At 43.8% G+C, this 27,083-nt stretch overlaps 1 protein-coding gene across 5 annotated transcripts; it reads right to left on the bottom strand.

Annotated features, from left to right (window-relative positions):
* Window positions 1–24,364, bottom strand: LOC106653762 (death-associated inhibitor of apoptosis 1-like). Of its 5 annotated transcripts, none has more exons than XM_014373319.2 (4): window positions 23,335–24,364; window positions 3,141–3,298; window positions 2,334–3,054; window positions 1–2,252 (listed from the first exon to the last, which is right to left on the bottom strand). In XM_014373319.2, exons 2-4 carry the CDS (start codon window positions 3,275–3,277, stop codon window positions 1,740–1,742), a joined length of 1,371 nt encoding a protein of 456 aa, XP_014228805.1. In that variant the 5' UTR covers window positions 3,278–3,298; window positions 23,335–24,364; the 3' UTR covers window positions 1–1,739. The 5 variants fall into 5 exon arrangements, with proteins under 5 accessions (XP_014228805.1, XP_014228801.1, XP_014228804.1 ...); XM_014373315.2 differs by lacking the exon at window positions 23,335–24,364 and adding an exon at window positions 11,063–12,113; XM_014373318.2 differs by lacking the exon at window positions 23,335–24,364 and adding an exon at window positions 4,252–4,354.
* Window positions 24,365–27,083: the final 2,719 nt, after the last annotated feature.

Here is a 27,083-nt window from a genome sequence, read left to right as displayed (position 1 = left end):
TTTCACTTTCAATCGATTTATTTGAGAATTCCTTATTTACAAACTATCTAATATATAATATATAAACTAATATTGGTATTTACACTGTATGAATTTTTTTATGATTCTGAAATATGATAGTGATAGAAGTATATGTATGTACCTTTTTTGAAACTAATGGCTCAATGATCTTAAATGCATAAACCTATTCTTCATTTATGATACATTTTGTTTAATTTTCCTGCTTCATTATTAATCCCGCGAAGCTACAATTACAATAAAGTCTATCAAACAGTATCTAAAGACCATAAACAAAAACGTTAATTGTTTGAATAATTTTTACAAATTTTTACTGAAAAACCATTCGAAAATGATAAAACCTAACTAACATTAAACTTTACTTTATTACATGCAAAATATTTTAATACAACTGTTAATTGTATGGAGAAAACTATAGAGATGCATTTTTTAAGCGTAGTAGCTTTGAAAAAAGTCATTCGTTCAACGCATAGAATGAAAATAAATATTTTTCCATAATTCGTATACCATCATTTTGTAAATTGCATGTCTATAGCTTTCCAGTTTTGTACATTTTATTCATAATTATAAATTTAATTATATTAAATGCTTCTTTTTATATGATGAGAATGAACGAGCTCTTAATTTTGGAAATAATCAATCTAGTTGTTTCAATTTCAGAATGTACTAAAGCCAGTGCATTAACAGTTTTTCGTCTCATTTCCTGTAAATGTTACTGCAAGTATCAGTAAAAGCAATAGGAAAATGTTTAAAAATGTTACTTTTACCGTAGTTTTGGCATCTATTAAAAAGTACTTGTAACCAAATTAAGAATGGTACTTCTAAAAATTGTATCATTTCTAAATTGTGTTGAAAATCGTACTATCAATTATTCTGCTTTTTCAGAGTTATAAAACAGATGTTTTATAAGAATTTAATACATGAGTTGTTTAATAATAAACAAAATGATATAACAAACATGTTTAAAAAATGATTTGGCCTTAGAAATTAAATAACTGCTTTTTTTTAAAGAAGACTGCTTAATTTCACCTTAACAGAAAATTCATCCAGTCTTGGATTTTTCTGATTCATTGAAAGACTCAATCAAACATATGTTGATGTTACATGGTTCTGAAAGCTTTTTTTCAGATCGACTTAAAATTTAAAGTCGACATAGAATTTAAAATTGTTCACCCGAAACTTTCATTTATAATTGTTCAATAACAGTTATAATGTTAAATTGTTTTCAACTTTTTTTTTCGAAATCACATAAAATATATAATACTGAGCATGACTAGACTCTATGCGCCGATTGCAAAACATACACCTGCACGCATATTATAATTACAATCAATCATTTTACACTCATGGTAATTAATAATTATCTACAAACACAAATCCAAGTATAATTTTGTTTTAAATTTTTTATGAAAAACAAGATGAAAACTGCGCACTATTACGCACAATTATGATAAACACTTGTAGATCTTCATTTACATGGCACCTTTTATTGTTGTAATTAAAAAAATAATAATGAAAAGGAGAAACCATTGATCGTTAAATTTACAAGGGTCGCAATCGCATTTGTGTTTGCAGATTACGCGTCAGATGGATGAAACGCATGAGTCATGTCATGTTTCTTCATTTTGCATCATCGGGCTTTTCAACTCTCAAGCCCAGCCTCGAAGTCTTTTCACCGCGACTCGCATGCATTTACCGCGAGATTTTCATTCGCCTAAACACTAAGAGAAGAAAGCGCGCACTGTCATAGTTACAGTCTCGCGGCATACGGCGCACGTCGTCATGCCCGGGGCACACTTGACACACGCGACCATGTGTCCGCAAGGGAGAAAAACGACGCCCAACTCCTCGTTATAACAAATTTTACAGACGCGAGCGTCGTCTATCGACTTTTTCTCGTTGTTGGCCTTTTGAGCTTGCTGCGCCAAAGCAGATTGCTGCGACTGATTCGAGCTTGGCACGGCTTGAGTTTCGGTTTGCATCTCCGTCGTCGTCGTCGTAGCAGTAGTACTACTACTGCGTGGCGCGGGTGTCGGGGCTTGCGGCTCAACTTCGTTAGTGCTCGGGCCCGCTGCACTTTCGGCAGCTGCAGCTGTTGCGGTTGCTGGTTCTGCGGCGCTTGGCTGAAGTTGCGTCTGGGCCGGCTGTTGGGTTTCCTCTTTGCTTTCACATTTTTGAGTCGATAGGCACTCAACTTTTTTTATGCAACTAGGTAGATTTAGTTTCATTGTCTCCTAAACGAGCAATATAATTGTTTAAAAATAAGTTCTTTCAATGGACGATTAATCGAAACAATTTTGTCGAATAAATTTTACCTCTTCCGAAAGCGGTGGAATGTGTTTTCCGGTGACGCTGTTGATGAATTCTTGACCTTTGACCAGTCTTACGTAGAAACACGTAGAGAACCATTTGGCGTGCTGTACCCATGGATCATCTTGAGGTTCCCAGTTCTTCAGTCCACCACCGCAATGATAACAAGTCGTTTGGTCACCAGTGCCAGTGTAGAAAAAGCCAGCATCAGCGAGCTGTTCTTTGGTTTGCGCAATGGAAGTCGGCCAATCGGCAAACGTCTGTAATCTCGCTTCGTAGCTTGCGTAATCCGGAAAATCCGGTCGTTTTGCAATACCAATTCCAAGACATCCTAATCTTGCAGCGCTTGGCAATTGCGTGCTGGTGCTGGTGGGTCCACTAGACGAGCCATGAGTATCAGCCTCTGCACTGTGTCGATAGTCCAGTCTGTAAGGTCCACAGACATCCCAGCTTCGAGATGGTCGAGCTGGAATCATGCTTGCATCGGCTCCAAGAGGTACATTGCCACAAGGCAATTTTCTGATGAAACGACATCGACCTCCCCATCGTTGATGCTCCACCATAGGATCATCGCCATCCTCCCAGCGACAAACTTCAGTTGAGCATTCAAAACAACGTACTCTGTCGATTTCTTTTGTGTAGTAGAAACCAGCTGCAGCAAGATCCGATGGTCTGACGTATGGACTTGGCCAGTTTTCATAGCTCTGTAATCTCACTTCTTCGAACCTGCAAACATAAATGAAAACCGTTAATTAAATGATCAAAATTGAAAATTTTTTCATTTTATTTTTGATTATTTGTGTATAATTTACCTGAAGTCCATATTGCCAGCATCGTCTACTTCATTTTCTTCAAGTTGTGGAGGAGTCGGTGCTCTGGGTGTCAAGTTTTGCTTGAATTTGTAATCAGACAGGAAAGGATTGCCCCTCTGATCCAACATTCCAGCCATTCTATGACTGAGTGTGTTACTCTGCAATCATAAAAAGGAAAAACATTGAGTAAACAGTTGATTACAATCTTTTTATTTTGTTATATATCGTGTAACTTTATGCTAACTAAATGTTCAGAGTAAAACCATTTAATCATTAAGGAATGTAAAAATTTGTCAAATAGAATCAAAAACTTCATCAACGCACTAGCTTTTATTGCACGTAAGTGCTTGTTTCAAACATTAAAATCTTAAATGCCTAACGCTGTGATCTATAAACAAACATGACTGCATTATGCTATTTTAAATTCAATTCCACAGGATGAAATTGAAGCCTACAGCCACACCTTGCTCGCCTTATATAATCAGCGAATATCTAGCATTAGTCAAAGCGCAATTTAAACAAATTGTTTTTTTTTTCTTCTTTAACAATGTCATATGACTCACTAGACACATTACGTCAAAAGCGAATATCGCGCGCGGCTCGAGTATCCAAATGAGCTCTGCGGCGAATGCGACGCGAAAAAAAAATATTACTAGCAGAAACTAGGACAACACTTACGACTGACATTAAACGAAAACTTGATTGCAATTACACCGATAGACGGTGATTAAGATAAGAGAGCCGGATAAAAGAATTCAACGAGTCGATGTCGCACAAAAAAATTTGTTTTCGTCGGAACGAACAAATTCACATAGACACACACACACGCAAAGCAACGCAACCGCCTTTGATTTTAAAACTAAAACTCGACGGATCGAATGTATTTATATACACACATCGAACGGCAGCAGCAGACACATCCAGTTTTCTTCTCTTATACACGCGCACACGTCGTGTCGAGCGATGAATTTAACCCTCGGCCAAAAATTTTCCAGTCGAGAATTGTAAACAAATGCGAGCGAGTGGTACACACGCGACTGTCTTCTTCTCCCTATCGTTCGAATGTACGTGTTCGCGCGTTGATGCTCTATATATTAATACACACACATACGTATATCATGGAAGGCGAATACTAGAGGTAATAGAGAACTGCGCTGGCCGTGTTGTGTGCAGCGATGCCGCCGAAGCGTCGTCGTAGCCGCCGCGGCCGCCGTCGCCGTCAACGATGTTGTACATATAATGCGGCAGCTGTGCCGCAAACGCAATAATACTCCCGATGTACGCTATAATGTACACACAAACACACACACACACACACACACACACACACACACACACATTTAGAGCTGCCGTGCTGCTGCGCCTAGACACTCGTGTGTGCCTATTATGTATTTTAGCGCGTGCGAAATCTCGCGGAGGGGGACACCTATTATTTGCAAGCACAAGCGAGCAGCAGGCAAGAAGCGCGCGTGTGTGTATGTTTTTTTTTTTTTTTTTTTTTCAAAAGTATTATTGTTATACAACAACGACAGCGACGATGATGTCGCGCAATACGTAATACCTTGATATATTATAATTATTTTTTATCCTATTTGTCTTTAAATGGAAATGTGGGACACAGGCTCTGTGCTGCTGCTGCGCGTGTCGATGCGTGAGCGAATTTCCAAGCCCGCGCACTCGCCCATATATGAATTATGATTATTATGCGCGCGTGACTCGAGGTGTATGTATATGGTCCTCCCTCATACATATTATAAAGCTTCCGCCCACTGCAGAATGTAAATCAGTCGATGATGAGGATGATCGCACGATGATGCGACGAAGAGCAGCGACGTTTTTGGTTTAATGCGACGTATATAGAGACAGAGAGCGAAATAATAGTACTCTGCTCGCTCGTGCTCTCAGTGGTTCTATTTTTAATCGATTTTTTAATCGCCGTCGAGAGAGAACAATTTTATTTTTACGTAATGTCGCTGCCTGATTTTGTACAATGTTCATCATTGTGTGCGTATAAAAATTGCGCTTCGTCGTTACGTGCCTGCGATCTTTATATATATAAACACGAGGAGAAAAAAATTAACGACGTATATCCTTGAGCGCGATTTAACGAGTATAAAAAAAGCGAACGAACGAACGATTCAATAATAGACCGAAACAGCTGAAAGTCACGTTGTCCATTTATTTCGCGCGAATTACGTATTGTTATTGAAATGACAGCGACGTTTACAATAGTACGAAATCTGGAACTTATTAATGCCGGCACGTGCGCGCGGATGGGACATCATCGAAAAGGAATGCGCGATTAATGCTGCCGCTGCTGCCTGCAAAATCTCGTTCGAGTAAAAGTATGCGCGCCGCGTGGAATTTTTAACGGAGATAATAATGAAAAAAAATAAATAAATCGCAGCGCGATGCGACAGTTGCGTGGCATTTGATAAGAAGAGAAGAGTCGGGGCGGCTGGTATGCATCGCCTTCGTCCGTGCGCGTGTAATTGCAATTCGTTTCGCTTCGTTATGTAAACCAGCTACTGCATGCACGCGCGCGCATACCTCTCGAAGATATTCAGAAAAATAGACACACGGCCGTTCGGTAAACAACGTAATGTAACACAGTTTTTCTCGGTATATGTACTGTTATATACATCGTGTATATAGGGAGAAAAAAAAGACCAAGGCGACGCGTCCCGTTGGCGAAAAATTTCTTGCCTACTCGTGGGTGGTCCTTTTAACGCAGCCTCTTTATTTTATTTCATTTCATTTCGTCCTTTTTTTTTTCATTTTTTTCCCCGAACTCGGGCGCCCCCTCTCGATATGCAAGCGCCGTCGCCGCGCCTTTGATTTCTCCTTGCATCATCGGGTGCGGCGCGCGCCCATAGCGCCAGGCGCCTATATATAATAAAATCTATAGATATATTATACATGAATTGGTGCGAGCGGAAGCGCCGTTGTCTCGGCGCAATAATTCCTGATACATGTCACAAAATGCGCGTGTGTGTAATAATTGTAGGCGCGCTTTCTCTCTCCCCCCTCCTCCACCTTCTGTACTCCCTTTCTCGTCTGTCCGTCTCTGTTTACAAACACTGCGTGTGTCCGCGCGTGCTCTTCTGTCAAATGAGAGATTTTTATATATTTCGGTAGCATAAGTAAAAACGTGCGCGAGTGCTTTGACGCCGCCGACACTATAATATGGCCCATACATAATACGCGTAATAATAAAAATACTCGCGCGCGCGCACGTGCTAATGCGAAAAAACCCAAGCGGGACTCGAAGTGTATTGACTACTGATATACGACGATACGTCATCGCGTTCGATTCGAAGAACGATTTTTTTTTTCTTTTCGACGTCGGATCGCGTCTGCGGATAACTTTTTGGAAAATTTTCTGCTCGTTTGTATAATGCGTTTGTTACGTGCCGCGAACGTGTCGACTCTCGTTACGCGCACACGATTCGCAAGCAAAATAGTGCCGCAGTGATGTAATCGCGCGGCCGCGAGGGTAATTCGATAAAAGATTAGGTGTCGTTGCAGAATACAGGAAAAATTTTAAACTATATTTAATGTTTATCGCGTGAGTACATACGATGTTAAAGTTGCACGGTTGAGCAGATTTTACCGCGTTACGCGCGTCGATCGTCGGCAATGTAGGCAATGTAGGTTTCGCGCGCGCCCGTTTGAATCGCGGTATGATATCACAATCTCAGTACAGAGTTTCAAAGATAAAAGCAATGTGCATCGCTCGTTGTTCTGAATAAGTACGATAGTTATTTCCGATTATTATTGTCTATGTGTGTGTGTAATTTCGAGAAAAGTGATATAGACGTGCAGCACTAGTTAGTGTTCTAATTAGCATGAGTAATTAAGCCGACGATGACATATATAACGGACACGTACGTACACACAACGCCGAGTCGAGTCATGCCTTTTTACTCAATCGATCGATGCATTTATTGTTTTCTCTCGTTATATTATTATACGTATATGATATACAAACGACTCGTGAAAGTCACGTGCGTTATCTTTTTTTTACAACGAACGAGAAAAAAAAAGGAAGGAGAGAGAGAGAGGAAAAATCATAAAACAAAAGGTAATAAACAGTATTGTTTATATCGCGTGCGCCCACGCCACCACCACCGCCGCCGCGAGCGCGATGAGCGTACCACGATAAAAAGGTTGCTCCATCGGCGCGCGACGACGACGACGACGAGGCGAAGAAGAACTGCGAGGTCTTCGAACCCGCGATGACCGCCTTTCGGAGCGAGCTATGATAAAAAGAATATAATATTGTAATAGACTCGCGCGCGACGCGACCGTGTCACGCGATCAGCACAGCTTTTTCCATACCGATTCCTTTATTATTTCATTTGTATTATTATTTATAAAAGATAAACGCGTATAAAGTACGATTTATAAAGTGGGCCACGAGCTTCGTCGTCTCTTCGCCAGCTGCGTTCTCCGCATCGGTATAATGTATATATATCATACATTCGCACGAAGCCGTATTCGAACGAGCGCAAAAATCCTACATTGCCTTTTTTCGCTCCGTAACTATAACTGCGGCAATGAGCTCGAGCGGCTCGAGCGCGCTCGAGTATGACACAATCTTCGCGGGGCCTTGCTCAATATAATACGACGACTGTATAAACAAATGTCTTTCTCGAGCTTCGGAACAATAAGAAAAAATAAGAATAAAAAAATATTAAAAAAAAAAACCTCCGATTGTGTATTGTTCCGCGCGCATACGTTTATTTGTACGTCGCGGAGAGGAGTCATCGAAGAGACCCTCGAATCACTTTGTTATACTTTTAATAAAACGAGTTTGTACATAATACATAAGCTCCTTACGGCAAACGAGAGGGGAGGGGGCAAATCAGGAATATTCTAATTAGTCTCCCCTATACACGCAGTCGATGATTTGTGCTTGCGCATATGCATATCTGCGTAATTGCCGCAAGAGCTGTTATGGCGTTTGCCCTTATCCTGGCGTGCGCGCATACGTTTACAACGCTCCGTGCACATATCCTATACAACGTTGTATACAGAGCATTCGCCTCTATCGGACTTTATTATAAATAATAATATGCGAGGAGCAACAAAGCGCGAGAAATTTTTATTAACGCCGCGGAGAGCGAGAGAAAAAACTACTTGAGAAAACACACACACACACACACACACACGGACTCGCGCATATCGCAAGTGTGCGAATGCGTCTGTCTGTGTAGGCGACGACCTCGACGTTCGAAAACGCGGCAAGGACGTTTACTCTTGCGCGCCGCAGAGAACACGAGCATTCATTGAGTCTATATAGGATATATCTACACAAATGTATACGCGGGCAGCGAGTTATAGTCGCGTATTTACTCCGTAGAGCACCAGCGGGCCGTCTTCTTCTCGCGTTTTGTCGGTTTCGTTTTTGGGGAACGATATTTTTTACTATATATATAATTCGGGCCCGCGGCATAGCGAGAGAGAGTATGGGTCTGTTATTTTTTTTCTCGAAAGTCAGCAGTAGCACGCGCCGCACATTTTTTCGGAGCTACAAAACGGGTCTCCCTTTTTTTCCAAGTCCCACTATACTCGTACACACACACATCTGGCCAAGCCTGTTTTCTTGACACGCGCGCCGCTCCGTGTGTGTGTGTGTGTGTTGTTATTATCGGGCGCTTTTGGGAATACACATCCTATACGTATATATGTGCGGCAGCATGGGCGAAATTCCACGCTCGTGTGTATACATATAATACATGTGGGCGTAGCCGAAGCTCTTTAGAAATGTTCATAAACGCTACTGCCAACTCTTCGATGAAAAAAAAAATAATAAAGAAATTGTCGAGCAAAGAGCCGACTTTGTTGTGGGGAAAAGTTGCCGTTATCATCAATGGGATTTTATCTGGTTGAATATATACACACACACGGGCGCTTCTCTATCCGCCTACGCCGGAGTTCGCGAGCGCGCGTTATCGGTAAAATTTTATCGAAAAACAACGCACAATGAACGTCGTGCTTCAGGCCGAAAGAAGATAGCAACAAACGCGCCGCGATGCATCGCAAAAATTACGAAATAGACATTTTTATTCGGCAAAATTTTTGTATTTTCCAGCAGCCCCCTCTCGGCGCGCGAAATAGGATATACATTTTGAAGTTTTACGTACGCGTACGTACAATGCGAACGTGCAGCTGTGCACGGTCTGTTTATCAAGCGTGTGTGTATGTGTGTGTGTGTGTGTGCTCGCAAGCTGCGCGTGCAGCAGCAGCTCACAAAGCGTACGTATTATTGTGTGCGAGGGCCGCTGCTGCTTTACTTATATATTTGCACGTAACTAAACATCCGCTCTTTCGGGAGCCATCGCGTGTGCATCGAATAAAAGTATAATGAGTACACGGCTCGGTCAAACAGTTCGTTTCTTGTTGTTAAAAAAAAAAAAATCCTGCGTACATACAACCGATATAAATACTTGCAAAATAAAAAAAAATAACTAAAGACAGAGAGAGAGACACGGTCGCGACTCAGCGAAAAGAGAATCGCGAGAGTCATCGCGTCGTTTGTGCTGTCTTGTTGATGCAAAATTTTTGCAATGATTCACGAAAAACGCGCATTTCGAGAGCGAGGAAGTGCTATACAATTTGCGCTATTTTCGCGCAGGAAAACATATCGAAAATAAATTTCGAGTTTTATTAACGGAGCTGCTGCACGCGTCGCTGCTCGCTCTAATGCTTCCTCTATATCTTACTTCTTTATACATCTATCGCAGCTCAAAATCAACAAACTATCTCGGAAAAACACATCTGCCGCTGTGTATATGATGCAGGGCGCCGTATTTCCCGCGATGATTCGCGCGCGTCCATCGAAAGTTTTTTTTTATTGCTCTTGGCTCGCTCGATCGATCAACGTTTCGTTTCTTTCTTTTGCCTTTTACTCTATATATAATATTTTTTTCTCTCGTTTATAGCGACTTGCGCACGCGATATTATACGCCATTACACGAAGGGCGATGACAAACTGCAGAGAGCGAAAATTTCCAGAGCACATTATAAAGTATGGCGGTGAATTTTACCCACGCAGCAGAGGCCATCGTCGTTGCAATACAATAACAAGGGAAAATGTGCCATGGCGCTAGAGAGCGAGCGAGAGAGAACACGCATTGTGTTATGGTCATGGAATATCACGCGAGCGTATACTATGACGAGCGAAGCCCCTTTAACGCTGCACGCGCCCGAAAAAAGAGAGCGCGCAAGAGAAAACCCGACTTTGCTGTACGTTGCCTTCGCGTTCTTTCGTTACATGTTATATATAATACGGGTAGAGAGAGATAGTTGGAGTACACACACAGACAGATGTGCGCGAATGTGGAGGGGCCTCGTAGCGTATATACACACGGCCGTGTAAAGCACACACACAGACACACACACACACGCAGACAACGCCAGAAGAGAAACGCCATGAGTTGCCCATATTGCTTTTCCTACGTATATAGCATGGTAGGTGCTGCTGCTGCCCAATGGTTGTAAATCAATGCTTACGGCGCTTGTGTGTATATACGGGCTTGCGTTACACAAACAACAACGTTAAAAATTCGCGAAATAATCGAGGCATATTCGGGGCCATCGTTATTGTACACAAGGCAATCGTCGCTGCGGAACGAGGAAAATTTGAAAAACAATGACTCGAGACTTTTTAGCGCGCGTATGAAAAAAAAAAAAAAAAAATTCGGAGCAGCGGCAGCGCGCAACGCGCAAACGCTCGAGAATCAGGCAATGTTGTTTGCGCACGCGATTATTACATGTACGTTGAGCGCTGATAATAGTCTCTGTTCTTATTTTTTTTTTAACGATATCATTTCATTTTGTTTCGTTATTAAAATTCTCGCAGAGAGAATCTCATTCATCGTCATCATCATCGTGAAAGAACATACGAAAATACGTACAATCAACATGGTAGTCGTCATGGTCGTGGGCGTCGAGCTTCGACGCTGCCGTTGATCGTTGGTACGATTTAGCTGCTGCTGCTGCCTGGCTCTCGTGTACAAAGCTTCCCAGTCGGCGCGATGCTTGCGCGACTTTCTTCTTGTAGGCGACAGCCTTTCAGCCTTTTAGCGCAACAGCTTCGCAAAAAAAAAACAATTGAACTTCAACGAACCAACAGCGGACAACTTTTTGCGGAGCCTTTCATAAATTTTGCTTTTGTACTCCAACCAACTTTTGCACTTGTTTTCAACGCACGCACAGAAGTAGCAAAGTAAAAACAAAAACCAAACGTAAACAAAAAAACAAAACAGGCTCTCGGAGTGACGGCTTCGAGGATAATCGTTGAATTTAGTGTAGAGAAGTGAGAGAGATATAAACACACTGCGCCAGTCGCGATGCACTCTTTCCGACTTTCCTCGTTAACTTTATGTTGCACTTTTATAAATTCTTCATGATCGTATTTTCTCTGTTTTCCAGCTTCGATTCGTCGTTGAGTTTCACGACGTTCGATACGACCGCGGTAGACATTTGCTTCTCTCTTTCTCGTCGGTTTACACACTGCTGCTGCTGGCTGGCGGCGCGTGTTCTATTAAAAATTCTCAATGATGATAAAAGTCAGGCGGCGGCGGCTCCGACAGCGACTTCTTCTCCTCGACGGGAAAATAACGTTACGCGCGTGTGCCGAATAGGAGCGCCAAGAGCTGTGCTGCGTTAGTAGAAAAGATACGAGACAACACACACACGGCGCGCTATATTCGTACTACTATACACTATACACACGACGACAACACAGTCACACACAGAGTCAGCCAAAAGAAGAGAGATTAGGTAGTAGTATAGCAGAGCTCTCTGTATATGTGTGGCGTGTTCGGTGGACGAGCGCGTCCCCGTCTGAAAAGTCCGTCGCGCGGAGTCGAGAGATTCTCGCAGCGCTCCGCTCCACGCAGCTGGCTTTTTTGCTCGCAGCACACACAACAAGCCAGCCAGCCAGCCAGTCACAGCGTACGATACGATACGGGGCTTTCGCTCGCTCACTGCGCGGAGCGACCTCAACGTTGCCAAGCCGAGTCGAGCCAATGCTGCTGCTGCCGCGGCTGTGCCATGTTGCCAATATTCGTTCTCAGTCCTCAGAAAAGCAGTAGTCGGGCAGCGGCCGCGGCGGCGCGTTCTCGCCGCCCCGCTTCAGCCAGAGTAGAGGAGACTACCGACCGAGAGAGTGAAAAGCGTATATAGCTGCAGTGCGGCTGAACTTGGTATGTGGTAGGGGTTAGGAAACGCTCTTTAATTGTTGAAGAGTCTATCTTCTTTTCAAAATACAATTATGACATATATTCGGGTACGATGTAATGTTGGTCCACGTATTTTTACTCTAATACTCGGTATAAACCTTCAACTGTAATTTTACCCTATACAACTTTTACATTAGTAACTCCATCGATTTCCTCATTTTCAACAATTTTTCCAAATTCGCCTCTAATATTTTCAATCCCTTAAATGGTAAATAAGCCTTATATACGTATACATTTTCGTGGGAAACATATAGTATATAGTGCCGCTGCTTTGCGAATATCGTGAAGAGAACGGCCGTCCTTGTCTCCGGAGAGAGAGAGACCCCCACTTGGGTATATAGTGTACTACAACACACATTGTAAAGCCGGCCAAGCTTACGAGACTCCCTCGTTCTCTCGTCGTCTTTCTCTTGGATATATATACCATGGCTGTGCTGTGGCTGCAGTCAGGCAGGCTTTTACTACTTCGTTTTGGAGAGGTCGACGAATTCCATGCCGTATACTTGCAGCGCACACAGTGCAAATATCGCGTGTGTCTGTCTGTGTGTGTGTACGAGCAGCGCTGCATACACGGCTTTGTCTAATGTAACGAGCGTAGCAGCCTTGCATGTGCGGTGCATGAATTTCGTGCATCGTTTCGTTCTCGAAATATATACTGTACGGCGTCCTGAATTTTAAAATTTATACGATATTATATTATATTCGTATTAAAGTCGCTGAAAAGTCGGTTGTCTCGAGAGACGAGCGATATGATAATTATCGTTTTGATATATGCAGCTACCGATTACAAATTAATCGATATCTTCCTCGTGCACGCGATATCGAACGCCCGATGATTTCTAAGAAGAAGATCGTCCCCGACGACGATGAGTCGTTGCTCAATTATTTCGTATATGGCACCTGTTCATCCCACGAAAAGATCGAGCACTGATTTGCGTAATACGCGTATGTACAGTGTGTGTATGTTTACAAATCGAACGTACATCAAACGGGATGTTTGTAAACTCGAAATTCGAAAGTATCCTCCTGTATATGTCTATAACATAACATTACGTTCGAAGAGCTGCTTTACCGACCATCTATCTATATATAATAAATATATACGGTCGAGTTGCGAAACGCGGCTCAAACTGTATTACACATAACATTTTTTACAAGGCTGTCGAAAAATTCGGAGTCGGCCGAGGCTCTTTTTATTATTATATACGACGGCTCTCTATACCTCGGAGGCGCGCGCGCTCTGTTTATATATTTTCATTCAACGATACACGCCGAGCGCGCCAATTATTCGCGCGCGCGCGAACGATTTAAGATTCAAATTTAAATGAGAGATCCTCGTGTACAACGTGTGCGCGCTGTGCGGCCGAGAGGTAATTCGTTCGAAAAAACTTTTCCACGGGGTCGACTAATGTCGATTGCTGCGAGAGACGACGATAAGGAAAACAATTGATAAATGTATCTATCGCGCGGCTACGATTGTCACAATTGTACAGTAACAGGTTGAGAATGCATATAATAAAAGAGATAAGTCTCGTCAATGCGATTATTATTACATACATGTAACGAGTGCAAAAATCGAACAGAGAGCAAACCCAGTTCGATATTAATATTATATCGTCGATACGTAACGTATAACTACATATTGTATATACGCGGATATTTTTACGTAATATATTCCCATTAGGATCTCTCTGTTCTCATTCGCGCGTAAACCTCAGGAATGCATAAAACCCATACACGCTTTATGAATTTTCCCATCGATCGGCGATCGATCGATCGTGACGCGTATATACAACAGAACGCAACACGCATCCATCGCTCGAGCCGAGATCATCAAAGAGCAAAATAAACGCACAACGAAGGGCAACGCAGCGCACACGAGTAATAAAATAATAAGAAGAAGAAAAGTTGGAGCGAACGAGCGAGCGAGCGAGAGGCAAGTAGTGTATACTACGTACCCGCATTCCTTCGCGCAATATTATATTACTCTTTATTTTGTTTCTCGCGCTGGTCGGGTGTTGCAGCATGTATATAGTATATACATAGGCATGCCTGCTGCATTCACTCCGTGCCATTACCACCGTCATCATCGGTATCATCATCATCATCGTCATCAACGTCGTCGTGATCCAAAAGTGCAATAATACACGCGAAGCCTTTGAGCAAAAGTACGCAGGGCCGTGTGCAATCGGTTGTACACACAGATATATATAATGCTCTCGTCGCTCCCTCTCCTCCGTACCGCAGGGCCAGCTATATACAGTCTGCGGGCCTTCTCCGTATTGCTGCATTATATATATGTAGAGGCCGAGCTGGAGCGACGAGATTCCATTCCTCTCCTCTCTTTCCGGAATGCAAACTTTTATACTACTACTACTGCTGCTGCTACAACAGAACGTACAAGAGTAAAACCCCGTATAGCAGCAGCGGTGGTGGTAGGAGAGCCCGTTCACGCGAAGCTCTTTCTCTTTCACGTGCCTTTACGTGTGCAGTTCTCTCTGCGTGTGTGTGCTTCTTTTGCACCATTGCCTCGGCCGCGTGTAATGGCGGCCCCGCGAGTACTATATATACGCGTACTCACATGAACACACGAACCATGAGTGTGAGAGCAAACGAGACTTTGTGTGTTGTGTATTATACACTGTACCGAGGCACGTATGTATCGCGGAGCACGACTTGCGGGTTATCTCAGGCTCTCTCTCTCTCTCTTACTCTCATGTGTGTGTGTGTCTTTATCTCGGCCTCTGCTGATGCAGTCTGTGTGCAGAGCACACGATACAGAGAACCGCGAGAAAAGAGAGAGATAGATGCAGTATATGTGTATAAGAGAGCGCGCGAAAGAGCCTGAGAAAATGTGCTTCATGAGAATGTAGCGAGCCCGTATAATACATGGCTCTGCTGCTGCGAAACGAGCGAGAGGCCGCGGAGAGCAGGCTTTAATCCGTTCGCGCCGTTTTTCCATAGCCACACTGTATATATACTAGTACACGAGAACCACAACTATTCGCGCGCTTGCCGATTTCTCATACGTATAAGTATTCTCGCCGCGGCGCTGCGCGTGTGAATGAAAATTCTAATCTCTCTCTCTCTCTTTTCTCGCGGGTATAGAAGTATATACTGTATATAGAAGTATATACGCGAACGCGTAAAGAAAGATCGCATATATTCGTTGCAGTTCGATGACGATTCTGCATGAGCGAAGCCGTGTATACATTTAAATGCCTTATATACACTTATACTCTCGTGCTCCGATCCGATGAATGATTCACGAAAAAGCTCCACGCGCGCAGACTCGATCTCGAGGCAGCAGCTTTTTTCTGTTGTTTTATTATTATTTATATTATATTTAACCACGGACTCCAGCTGCCACGAAATTCAAACGCACGAGTAGTCCGCACCGCACATCTTTTCTCCCATTCTCGCGGCCAAGACCAAATATGCAAAACCAAACGATCATCATCGTGCGCGCGGGTGAATTTCGTGCGTAAATACGAGATATTCGTTTTGTCTCTTTTCTCCTTTTTAAACGCTGTTAAAAAAAAGGAGTCGTTAATATAACGCGTGCGCGCGCGTGTGTCAAGGTGATTTTGGGTGAATCACGCGCGGCTGCTGGCCGAGCGCCGCCGCGTTCGGAGTTGATTATTCACTGAGCTGCTGCAATGAAAAATAATGCCCGCGAGCGGCTCCGCGACTGCGGCTAAGTGCTGATATATATAAATTTAGGTGCATAAATGGACAAAAATCGTCGAAGAGAAAAGAGCGAGCGAATTTGGAGCTTCTTCGTTGTTTCTGAAAGGCAACCGATTTTTCGGGGGGACAGCTCGCGATCGACTCGCTCGCGCACCAAATGGACGCGGTCAACGGCGCGAAACGAGGAAATTTCCAACGACAACGAAGACGACACGTTTTTGCAGCACAGAAAAAAGAACCACAGCAGCAGCAGCAGCAGTTATGTGTATACAGACACATCCGCAATCAATATCTATCGTGCAGAAAAGTTTAATAGAGAGAGAGAGAGAGAACCGCATTTCCGTCGGAAGTTGAAAAACGCGCGCCCGGATACAGATTGAAGCGAGAGAGAGAGAGAGCTCGATGTTTATAATGATATACATCGTGCAGCGCGATCGTAGCGTGCAATTTAAAGCACACAGAGAGCGCGTGATTATTATAAAATCGTTTCGAATGTGCGCTCGAGAGCGCTGTGTAATATTAACACAGCAGCATGGAACATAGCTAAGAAAGAGCTAGAGAGAGAGATTAGGAAAGAGAAAAAAAGGTTATTTCTTATTTTTAACGCAATGAATAATCAACACCTGCATTCCATTCTCCGCGACGCTGCTGCTGCTACAGTTCACGTTATACACAGCAGCAGCTACAGCATAATTGTGTACAATTGCAATCCGATTATTAGCCGATCGAGTTCTCTCTGTTGCAGCAGCAGCAGCAAAGATCGAGCGAGGCGCTTAGTAATACTCTCGAGCCAGTCTCTTTCTCTATCTACAGAGGAGAAAAGAACCTCGACTAGCACAGCTCTTCAACCTCGATTAACCTTTCCATCCATCTCTTGGCGCTTGGCTTGGCGGTTGCGCGAATCGATGCCGTGTATATAATGAACATTCCTAAGCGCGCCGCGCGCGAGCGCCATAAGAGATAGAAAATATGCACTTTTCTTTTCTGCCGCGAGCGGCGGTTGTTACCCCCCGTTATAATGCACGCAGATAGATTCGATCCTTTATGCGCTTTATGAAGATATATAGATACTGCTGCTGCTATTTATCGAATTTACATAATTTCCTTGGCGATGATGATGATGGCGATGACGAGGGGGGGGAGACACTAACGTTTTTCTAATAATAACAAAAAAAAGAAACAATTCCTCGGCGCCACCGAGTCGATCGCGACTACTACTGTACTCGTTTATTAAGAAATAATAACTATGCGCGCTGGAATTTCCAAGATAGAAAGCCCCCCGCGCGCGAGCGCGATTCTAATTCTTCTTACGACACGAAAAGGAAAAGTAATAATAATAAATCGCGATCGAAGTGTGCTCAATGGACGTTGGAATGTTTTTGAAAATTTGGATCGATACAACAAGGAACAGCAGATGCGGGTATATACTTGATGCCAAAAGTCCGAAGCGATCATCAACGTCAAAAATATCGTCATCTCTCGATATTATTCATTCATATTATAGCAAATATACCTAAGGTCCGCGTAATGCTCCTATTATAGAAACGTCTCTCTCCGGAGCAGATTCATCTCTATACCGATACATGCAAGAATAGAGTACCCATACACATACACATACATCTCGGAGTAGAGGTCTCTCGCTCTTTCCATTCAGGCTCTATACATAACCGCGAGTTTCTCTCTTTCAACTTTCACAATTGCCTTCTTTTAAACGCTTATACATACATCCAATCGGCAGCAGCAGCAACTCGCGGCCTAACTCGCGCTCTGTGTGTCTGTGTATGTGTATACGTTTATAAGCGTTCACTTCAGTCCGGCGGCGAGCTGGCAACAGTGCACATGTTTGCACGCGCTCACGGCATGGTATGCGCGATGTTCTTATAAACCCAAGCCAACACACTCCGTGTGGCTGCAGCGCGTCGCGAAGGAGGTATATATGTATAAGACTCGGAGAGCCGAGTGAAAGAAGCAGAGGGAGAAAAGTATGTAAATATATAATACGCCGAGAGAGACGTTGGAATGTTTTATCGGCCCGACGACGACGACGACCGATTTGACGTTGAGCCTCGCTCAAAGAACCGAGTGGAGCAGCTCGCGCCATTATATTATATCGCGTTTGTTTTTAAGCGATATATCGGAGTCGGTACTCCGAGCTCTGTAATAAAATATAGTATATGTACGGTATGGTACCGAGAAAGGGATGATCTCACTCAGCGACTGACGAGGAGGATGATTATCCATCGAGTTCCCCATAATATATAAAATAGAGACTTGGGTTAATCCCGCGCAGCAATTTCGCTGCCTATGGGTGTTCGCAAACACACACATCGCGTATATTATGGAGCTTTGTGTTGTTGAACGTGGGGGCCCTTTTAAAAAAGTGTATATTACGATGGCGATATACAGAGAGCCGCCTCGAGTAGTTCGCGAGAATCCAATGAAGAATTCACGATCGTCGGCTTTACGTCGACGCCTTGGCAGCTGCTGCTGCTCGTTTACTCGTAACAATGGAATATTTATGCTGGCGGTGCATGGTGGTGGTGTTCAGTTTTTGGAAACTTTATTTTATTACTACCGATGGCGGCGATATGGTGGTCGTCGAGTCGTAGAAATCTGCTTTATCGGCAACGCGATTCTGGCTATTGATGCAGTTCACTTCATCGCGATTCCGAAAAAGCTGCGCTGCGACGTTGGCAAATCGAAAGTACTAACTCTTGCGATTAATTTAGTTTCTACGTGTATTACGAGTAAGCTCTGGCGAATCCTAGAACTTTATTATACCGCTGTGAGTATACGCGTCTTCTCGTATACGTCGACGCGAGCTTGTCAGCGGAATTTGTGAAATTTAGTACGATTCGACGAACGACGCGTCTCTTGGCAACGTCGTTGCAAAAAAAAAAGCTTCCCACGCGCATGTGGGTTAATTAACTTCGCGTCGAATGAGACGCCAACACCAAGAATTCTCATTCGCCGCAGTTTCGAACGCGAGCGAAAATTATGTGGTCGTAGACGTATTTTTTTCTGGGTAAATCGAAAGCTCGAGCGTGAGAGACTCTTCTAAAACGCGAGAGCTTTTTTGTTTTTTTTAGGAATCTTAGCGCGCGAATTTCAAAAAAATTATATCCTACCGAGTAGTCGAGAGCGCGAGTAAGGAAGTGTCGAATTTAAAATAAAAAACAATTGTAACGATGCACCGACGACGTGTGCGACGTATACACACCACGACGTCGGCGACTGATATGTTGTTATATACGTATACAACGCCGAACGAAATATTAAACGCGTCGTCTGGCACGTATATATAGCGTATATATAAGCCTATAAACGTTTTATTCCGAGAATTAGAGTGCAGAGAACGATATACGTGCCTGCTCGGTGACACAAAAGTGCTCCGCAGCGCTGCTGCTCTTATATACCGCTGCCGAAAACGCAAGCGAAACGTTCCTATATATACGCGCGACGAAATCGTCGATCGCGGGAAGCGTTTTAAAGAGTCGACGGTATTATATATACGTAGGTGTTGTGCGCAATTGCTCTCTGGCATTTACCTTTCTATAAGCTTCTATGTACCGCGTGGGCGCGAGAGAGATCGGTATGAGCTTGGGTGCAGTTATAAAATCGGTGCTTTTATACTGGGAGCGATAAATCACGTATTCGAGCTATATGGATGGAATATTGGACGATAGATTCGCTCCTCGTTTCGCGTTGATGTACGTGCATAAAAGCTCTCTCGCATGACAGACGAAGAATTATTGTTATAATATAGATAACAGCAGGGAAGAGTTGGGTAACTTTTTACTCTTACTCGCTTATTTATTTTCATTTTTTTAATGAAAGTTCGTCACCGTAAAACTCGTACAGAGGTCTCCCATTGTTTCGAAGAAGACGTCGTACACACTCGACTCGCCGTAGTCGTCGTCTGCGTTTCATTCAAAGATTTCACAGCTTCAACTCGCGACTCGGAGTTCACGCGCGTGGGATGCTATACTACACACGTCGTATATATCGTATACAAGGCCCCCCTCGAGTTCATGCAGCCGCGACGTCGTCGTCTCTGGAAGGTAATACAGTACACGCGTCCAAGTTTGAAAGGAAAAAGAGCGTGAATAAAGGTGTGTACTACACAACTATGTAGCTATATAGTAGGTACTATGAATTGAAGACGCGAGCGAGTTCTCTCTCCTCTTGAGTATCACTATCAGAGAATTGCCAAGTACTAAAAAAGAAGAAGAAGAAGCGAAAGGGTGAAACAAGCCTCGCGCATTAATGAAAGCCGCGCGCCGTTGAACTAGGAGCTGAGTCGAGCTGCCTGTCGTATATATACACAAGTATAAGAGCTGCTCGTTGCGTACTCTTTCGCGCGCGTCGCTCTTTGTGTAGGTAGGACAGGAAGTCGTCCGCTCGTCCGCCCGCGCAAACGAATGCGTCATGCAACGACGATTGTGTATAATAATATTCTTTCTCTCGGGCTTCGACGGTACTTCACACTCTCTCTCTCTCCCTTCGTATTGTTTTTCGAGTTGCGCCCGCGTGACTTCCGGACGCAGCTCTGATGTGTGTGCGTGTTGCAATGTTACATGTACATTTATAGTCGAGGACACGATGCCTCGCGCGCGGCCTCATAACAAAAACGTGGAAAATTTGAATTTTCTCCATATATCTTACACCGAGTCACAAATAAGTAGTCCATCGCTATTATTTATCTGAATAATATATTATAATGTAAGTGTAATAAAATATACAAAACTGCGCGCGAACTCAATTACGACATGAATTTTCAATCGGCATCAACCGCTCGACGACGACGACGAACGATATATTATACCGATTTCATTGAACCTCGTATTTCACAATTGCAGCACATGTGTGTGTGTGCGCGCAATATTATAAATCGATGCAAAAGCTCTCTGCGCTCGAAATACTACTACTTATGCCGTTTCCTATTTCAGCAATCGGATATAACGTACACACATATATATGACTTACTTTCTGCGCAAAGTGCAGTTTTGCGCGACGTTGCATACACACACGCATTATATACGATACGTAAGTATATGATATATATATAATATACCGCACACGATCTCGTTTCCTTTTTTTAAAAACGATTTTCTTTTTCTTTCAGCCGCTGGCAGTCGGTGATTCATTCGTATATAGATTCGATAACGCGTATATTACATACTGAACTTTCGATACGGTTTTTATAAACGTTGAATGAACGCGAATATATGCACAAAGTTCGAATTCACCCACGAAAGAAAAGGGATAGAAATAAAAATTCGTCTAAAGATAATGATATTATTGCAAGGCATCACGATGATTATGCGGGTATTTTACGCGCTCGCGCATTATAACGTCGGGCGATGATAAAAAAGCGAGATATTCTCGGTAAAGCTCCGGCGTTGCGAAATCGCTGCCGTATACGCGTCTGCGTCGGTCGATCTCTCGTGCCGCGCTTCCTTGAAAATACGCTCGAGAGTATAGCTGCTCATCTCCGATTGTGCTGACTGCTGCGTGTGTATCTCGGTGTTATAATGTTGTTTTAATTGCCGCTTGGCGCCGGCGTCAAGTCGAAATAAAAAAGAAAAAAAGTGAGAGAGAAAAAAAAGAAGGTTGAGTTTGTATTATGGGGCGCGCTTGAAAATATATACAGAAGTGTGTAGGCCAAGCAGATGCGTTTAAGAGATAGATTCGATGAATGAAATTGGTGCGCGTAGGACGAAGAAAATATACACCTTCGATAAAAGTGCATAACCATTACTCATTCGATGCAATCCTGTGTGCCGCGCACTAGACGCAGTTGATTATTGCGACGTTTATTGTAAAATTGCCAACCGATGCGCTAACACACGTTCACCATTATTATATACCTACGCGAAAATGCCTATATATATATAGAGGATAGGAAACGACGTCTCGCAAGAAAAAAACAAATGCGGCGTTAATCGATTTATGAGCCACGACAGGATATCAAAGGTACTTAAAACTGCCTCTCTATATCTTATCTTATCGGGCACTACACTGCAGGCTACTAACTCTAACTGCGAAAGTGCAGCGCGACGCTCTTTGCTGCGCGCGACCAAATGGAATTGTGTTGTAATAATCGCGGCGCGCGGGCCGGTCTGGATAAGGCGCGCGCGATTCATTAAAATGAAAATTATGAACGGCGGAGCAGCTAAACTTGGCTCGCGCTCCGCTGCTCTTTGTTCGCGGAAAGTCTCGAATATAATTATTAAATATTCTCCCCGAGCACGTGGTTATAAAATTAATAAACATTATACCGAGAGAAATTTCGGGCTAACTTCGTTAGCGGCACGTACAAGAGACGCTCGTCGTGTTGATACGATTTTTAAAAAATCTGTGTATAAATATCAAAACGAGCACGTGTGCAGTCGAGAGAGCATGAGCGAGAAATATTTGCGCATTAAGTGCAGGGAGCTTACGCGCGTTTGCCAGAAAAGAGTCGTCATTCAAGAGTCGTCTTTTCGCTCGAAACTATAACAATATTTTTTTTGGAGGGTAGAAGGAAAAATAAACGAGGCTAATCGTTTTTCCATCGAATTTCATTCATATATTTATGCGTCTCTCCGAGCGTATACGTTACATTACGTATAGGTACACGCTTTAAGCTGCAAGTTTTTTAATAAAGTTCACCACGTATCATATACACAATTCGACATTACGTAATCGAATAAAAAGCTCCACGTGTAGTCTACAAGGGAGGTAAAGTAAAATCGATTCGAACGGCTTAGGCCGCGCGTCGACGCGGCTGATAGGTACACGTCAACCTCGCCGACTGGCAGGTATAATAATGTAAAATTGAGCGAATCAATTTCCCTACGCAATCATTGTAGTTTCGATTTTCATAGAAAAAAAGAAAAAAAAGAAGAAAAAATTCGCTATTACATATCATTATATAGCTGCACACACACATATGATATTCCTGCGACGACGAACCGCAAGGCTCGAGCGCGTGTATTACGATAAAATTGCAAAAGTCAATGCGGTTACCTTAATATACGTCGTCGTCGATGAAGCGCGAGTGTCATTACACCGCGTGAATTATCGAGTGTCGCGTCCGCGGGGGCTATTTTCATGATTTTAATGTGGAGAAATCCCCGAATGGAAAGCTTTCATTTTGCAAGCTTTCAAAATTAATAGCCGAACGGTAGACCATAATCCGTCTGGTCCGAATGGCAATAAAAGCTGCGGTATAATGTATAGTTGAGATAAAATGTCAAATATGTGCGTACTTGCGCTATTATTGCGATGCAACAGCGGCGGTCCTCTCCGTCGTTTAATGTTGCTGCAGCCCCGTTGATCGCAGCAGCAGCAGCCTGGGGTGGTGAACTTGATCGATGCTACACTCGGTCTCGTACTCGGAATCTCGCTCCAAAATAAGCTTTTTTGCAACACACACTGCACGCGAGCTTTTCGTCCACGCGTTACGAGAGAGTCGCGCGCTCAAAGCTCGCGTTTATCAACCAACTCCGTCTCTCGAATTTAGCCCGCGTCTCTCGCGCCGGCGTACAAAGAGCCTCCCTTAGTAGTACTGTACAGTGTACACCGGTACACTGTATATGCGCCGGCACACGACGACGACGACAATAACAAAAGTGTCTGTCTGCGAGCTGTCACCGTTCGTTATATATACGGACCCGTTTTATATATAACGCGTATAAACACACACTGTAGCAGACGCTTGCAAAAGAACTACGTCGACGACGACTACGACGTTGTGCAGTAGTGCAACGCAATCGTGCACATACACACGCGAACACAGACACGTTTTAATAATATATGCTATAGGGTGGAGATGCAGTTTCTAAATTCTCGAGCTGTCGTCTGCGCCAAATCGAGCAAAGCGACGCCCCGACTATATAGTAACGACGACGAACGATAAACTTTGTCTACCGAATAGCGCGATATATATTATAAGAACACACACATTCGCACGCTTTGTCGCAACCGCGAGGACAAATTTAACTCTTTGACCCGTGTGCTTGCTGTTGGCTCGTGCTCGTGCGAGTTTAGGCAATTCTCTTTCGCACACAGAGCCGCCGCCGTATTACGCCGCCGCAATCGCCGCTCTGTGCACGTGGGCTTGGCGTGACCCCCCTAATACAATACACGATACATGCGCGTATTATATTGTACGTAGCGTGAGATACAAGCAGTTTATGGTGTATATACACGTCGTCGCGCGATTCTCCGCAGACTATTTCTATGATGCACACCGCCGCTCGGAGACGACGAGATGTTTTTGTTTACGTTCTGCAAGCTCGCGCGCGCACAGCTTCGAACGCTCGACTGCATCCATATAGGCGCGTGGCCGCCAGTCCGATGGCGATTGTCATTTAAGTATAACGCAATTGTTGGTTTTTTAATAAGTCACTGCACACAGAAATTATAATTATCGTTGCCGTACACGTTCCATTTACAATGGCCGATTGGCCTATGCTGCACTCGCGAGGTGTGGCCTGTGCTGCACTTGATGATCCTCCGCGAAGGTTTTTCCGCCTCACGTACTTATCGATGATGAATCCATTGTTTTTCCCCGCCGACGACGCATTATTATCGTCGGGAAAAATTGGCTGCGAACTGCACACAAACACTTAAGTGATAATAGTTTATAATGCTCGTCGAGAAAAATACAAAAAGGAAAAACAAAATCGCAAAAGTCTCAGAGCGCGGTGGGTAATCAGCACATGCCTTGGTCACTCGAGACTTTTCCACTGCTGCGCGTGTTACGACAATAATAATAATAATAATAACGATTATTATTGTTCTATCCACTCAGGCGGAACGTAAGAGAGAAAAAAAACGACGCATTATGCAACGTAACGCGACAAACAGCTCGAGGAGCTTACACGCGTCTACGTCGTCGTCGAAGGTCCGCCATTAAGTGCTCGGAATTACACGTATAAGAGCCACCACTGCGGTATACGTATAGATAACACCATCCTAGACGACGTCGACGACGACGATGATGTTTAACTCGCGCACACACGCACGAGGCAATTATCCCAAATCAGCTCGTTGGTGTTCACTTTATGCTTCAACGTCCGCGAAGGTTGGACATTAACGCGTAACATGTACCGTCTCGTTGTATTATTATCGCAACGGCGTAGACGATAGATATGTGTATACTATGTGGATGGTATATACGACGGCATCATCGGTCCATTTACGCGCTACCGCTTACTACGGACGGCAGTGCTCTGTGCAGCAAGTCGCCACTGCGCATATACACACAAACACCCGAGAGAGAGCTGCTGCTGCGCGACGAGGGGGTAGCAGCAGCAGCAGCCGCGTAGAGACGTCAACAAACTGCGCAGCAGTGCAGCCCTTTAAATTTCTTCTCCCCCTTTTTCACGTACATATGTATGTATGCGATGACTGGTGTTTTGCTGACTACTGCTGCTACTTGGAGAATCGGCTGATGATCCAAACGACACCACGATAAGATCGTTGTAGCCCTTTTTTGTATCGACACTCTGTCACAAAATAACCCGGGGCAACGAAATAATAAAAATGCAGGAGAGCAGACAGCGCGTATAAAGTTACTGTACAGCGAAGCACCAACTCCGTGCGTGTGCACTCCGAGCTGCGTCTCTCCCTTTTTAAGGGCTGCTATACGTACACGGCTCTCTTTCTCGCAGCTGTTGTACGTATATCTATATAGAGAGAGACGTCGGCGGGTCTCCCATACACATATGGGTAGACGTTTTCATAGTGTTCGTGTAACACACAAACACACACGCTCGAAGCAGCAGGGCTCCTTGTACAGGGCGGGGGTAGTTGTAGTGCACCCCGTCTGATAGGATATGTGGCCGATTCTCCGTGAAAAACTTCTTGTTTTTGACATCAAATACGTTTCCTTAAATTTACTTAATTTTTCGATATTCTCGTTTTTTTTATATTTGTTAAATTTACCTGTAGCCTACTACTAAAACTTAGGGGGTATTGGTCGACGTTGTACGAAAGCTCTGTGAAATTTTTGATGACCAGAGTTGGAATCGAATTCGAGTAGGATCCTTAAAAGTTGACACTTTCGCAGTATATTTTTTTCTATAAATTCGGACAATTACAAACAAAAAAGCTCTTTGAACTTTTTCTCCCAAAAATCAATCAAAATAAGCTAGGATTTTTTTAAATTTCCGAAACTTCTGGCTTCTAATAAACGAAGTATACAGCCGCAAAAATTCTAATAATATTTGACGACATCCATAACATCAGCAAAAACAACACCTTTTCAAACAATTTTTCAACCATTCGATTTCGCGGAGAATCAGCCCTATACAGCTGCGTAAGCGTCAACCGTAGGTGGTTCATCCGTGCGAGCCCCTGGAAATATCATACACGTACGCGTACGTATGTGTATACGTATGCATGCAGTCGCGCGACACTCGGGGGTAGAAGAAAAAGACCCTATACACGATACCGAGCGCGCACAGGGCTCGGCGCTACGACGACTCGCTAAATATACACGTTATACGTACGCGTACACCGTATTACGGCGCACTCTCGCAAGCGTACGCGAAGTTGTAAAAAAAAAGTGAGAGAGAGAATTGCAGCTACTGCAGGGATGCATGTGTCTGACTACGCGCTGCGTGGTATATAAGCAGTCGAGTGGAGAGAGAAAGAAAAAAGTCGTCGTCTTCGTCGCTGCTGCTGCTGCAAGCTCTCGCCGAGTAGTTTGAAAAGAGCTCGTACATATAGCGTGTACGAGAGAGACCCCATGCAGAGTGTGCAGAGGTGTAAAAGAGAGGAGGCTTGAAACAAGCCTCCAGCAGCAGCAGCGACGTACGCGAAAATACGTTTATATACGCTCCCATGCAAGCTCCTCTTTCTCTTCGACGCGTAGTACTAGTCCTAGTAGCAGCAGTAGTAGTAGTTAGTTCGTTGAAAAAAAGCTCTCAGCTCGTCTGGGAGAAAAGCTCGAAAGAAAGAGAGCGAGAGACACGCCTCGCTCGGAGTAGGTGTATTTATACACAATAGT

Source organism: Trichogramma pretiosum, unplaced genomic scaffold, assembly GCF_000599845.2.
Source record: "Trichogramma pretiosum strain Unisexual culture from Peru unplaced genomic scaffold, Tpre_2.0 scaffold21, whole genome shotgun sequence".
In the NCBI taxonomy this organism is placed as follows: domain Eukaryota; kingdom Metazoa; phylum Arthropoda; class Insecta; order Hymenoptera; family Trichogrammatidae; genus Trichogramma; species Trichogramma pretiosum.
Note: the sequence above shows the minus strand (reverse complement) of the source record. Positions and strands in the feature narration are given on the sequence as shown.

Excerpts from the sequence above, each read along its gene's own strand:
- LOC106653762 (XM_014373314.2), bottom strand. The coding sequence starts at position 4,060 with ATGTGTCTGCTGCTGCCGTTCGAT. Across the intron at positions 3,299-4,036 it reads GTCTGCTGCTGCCGTTCGAT|AGTAACACACTCAGTCATAG; the intron begins GTGTGTATATAA and ends TTATGATTGCAG. Across the intron at positions 2,253-2,333 it reads TTCCACCGCTTTCGGAAGAG|GAGACAATGAAACTAAATCT; the intron begins GTAAAATTTATT and ends TTGCTCGTTTAG.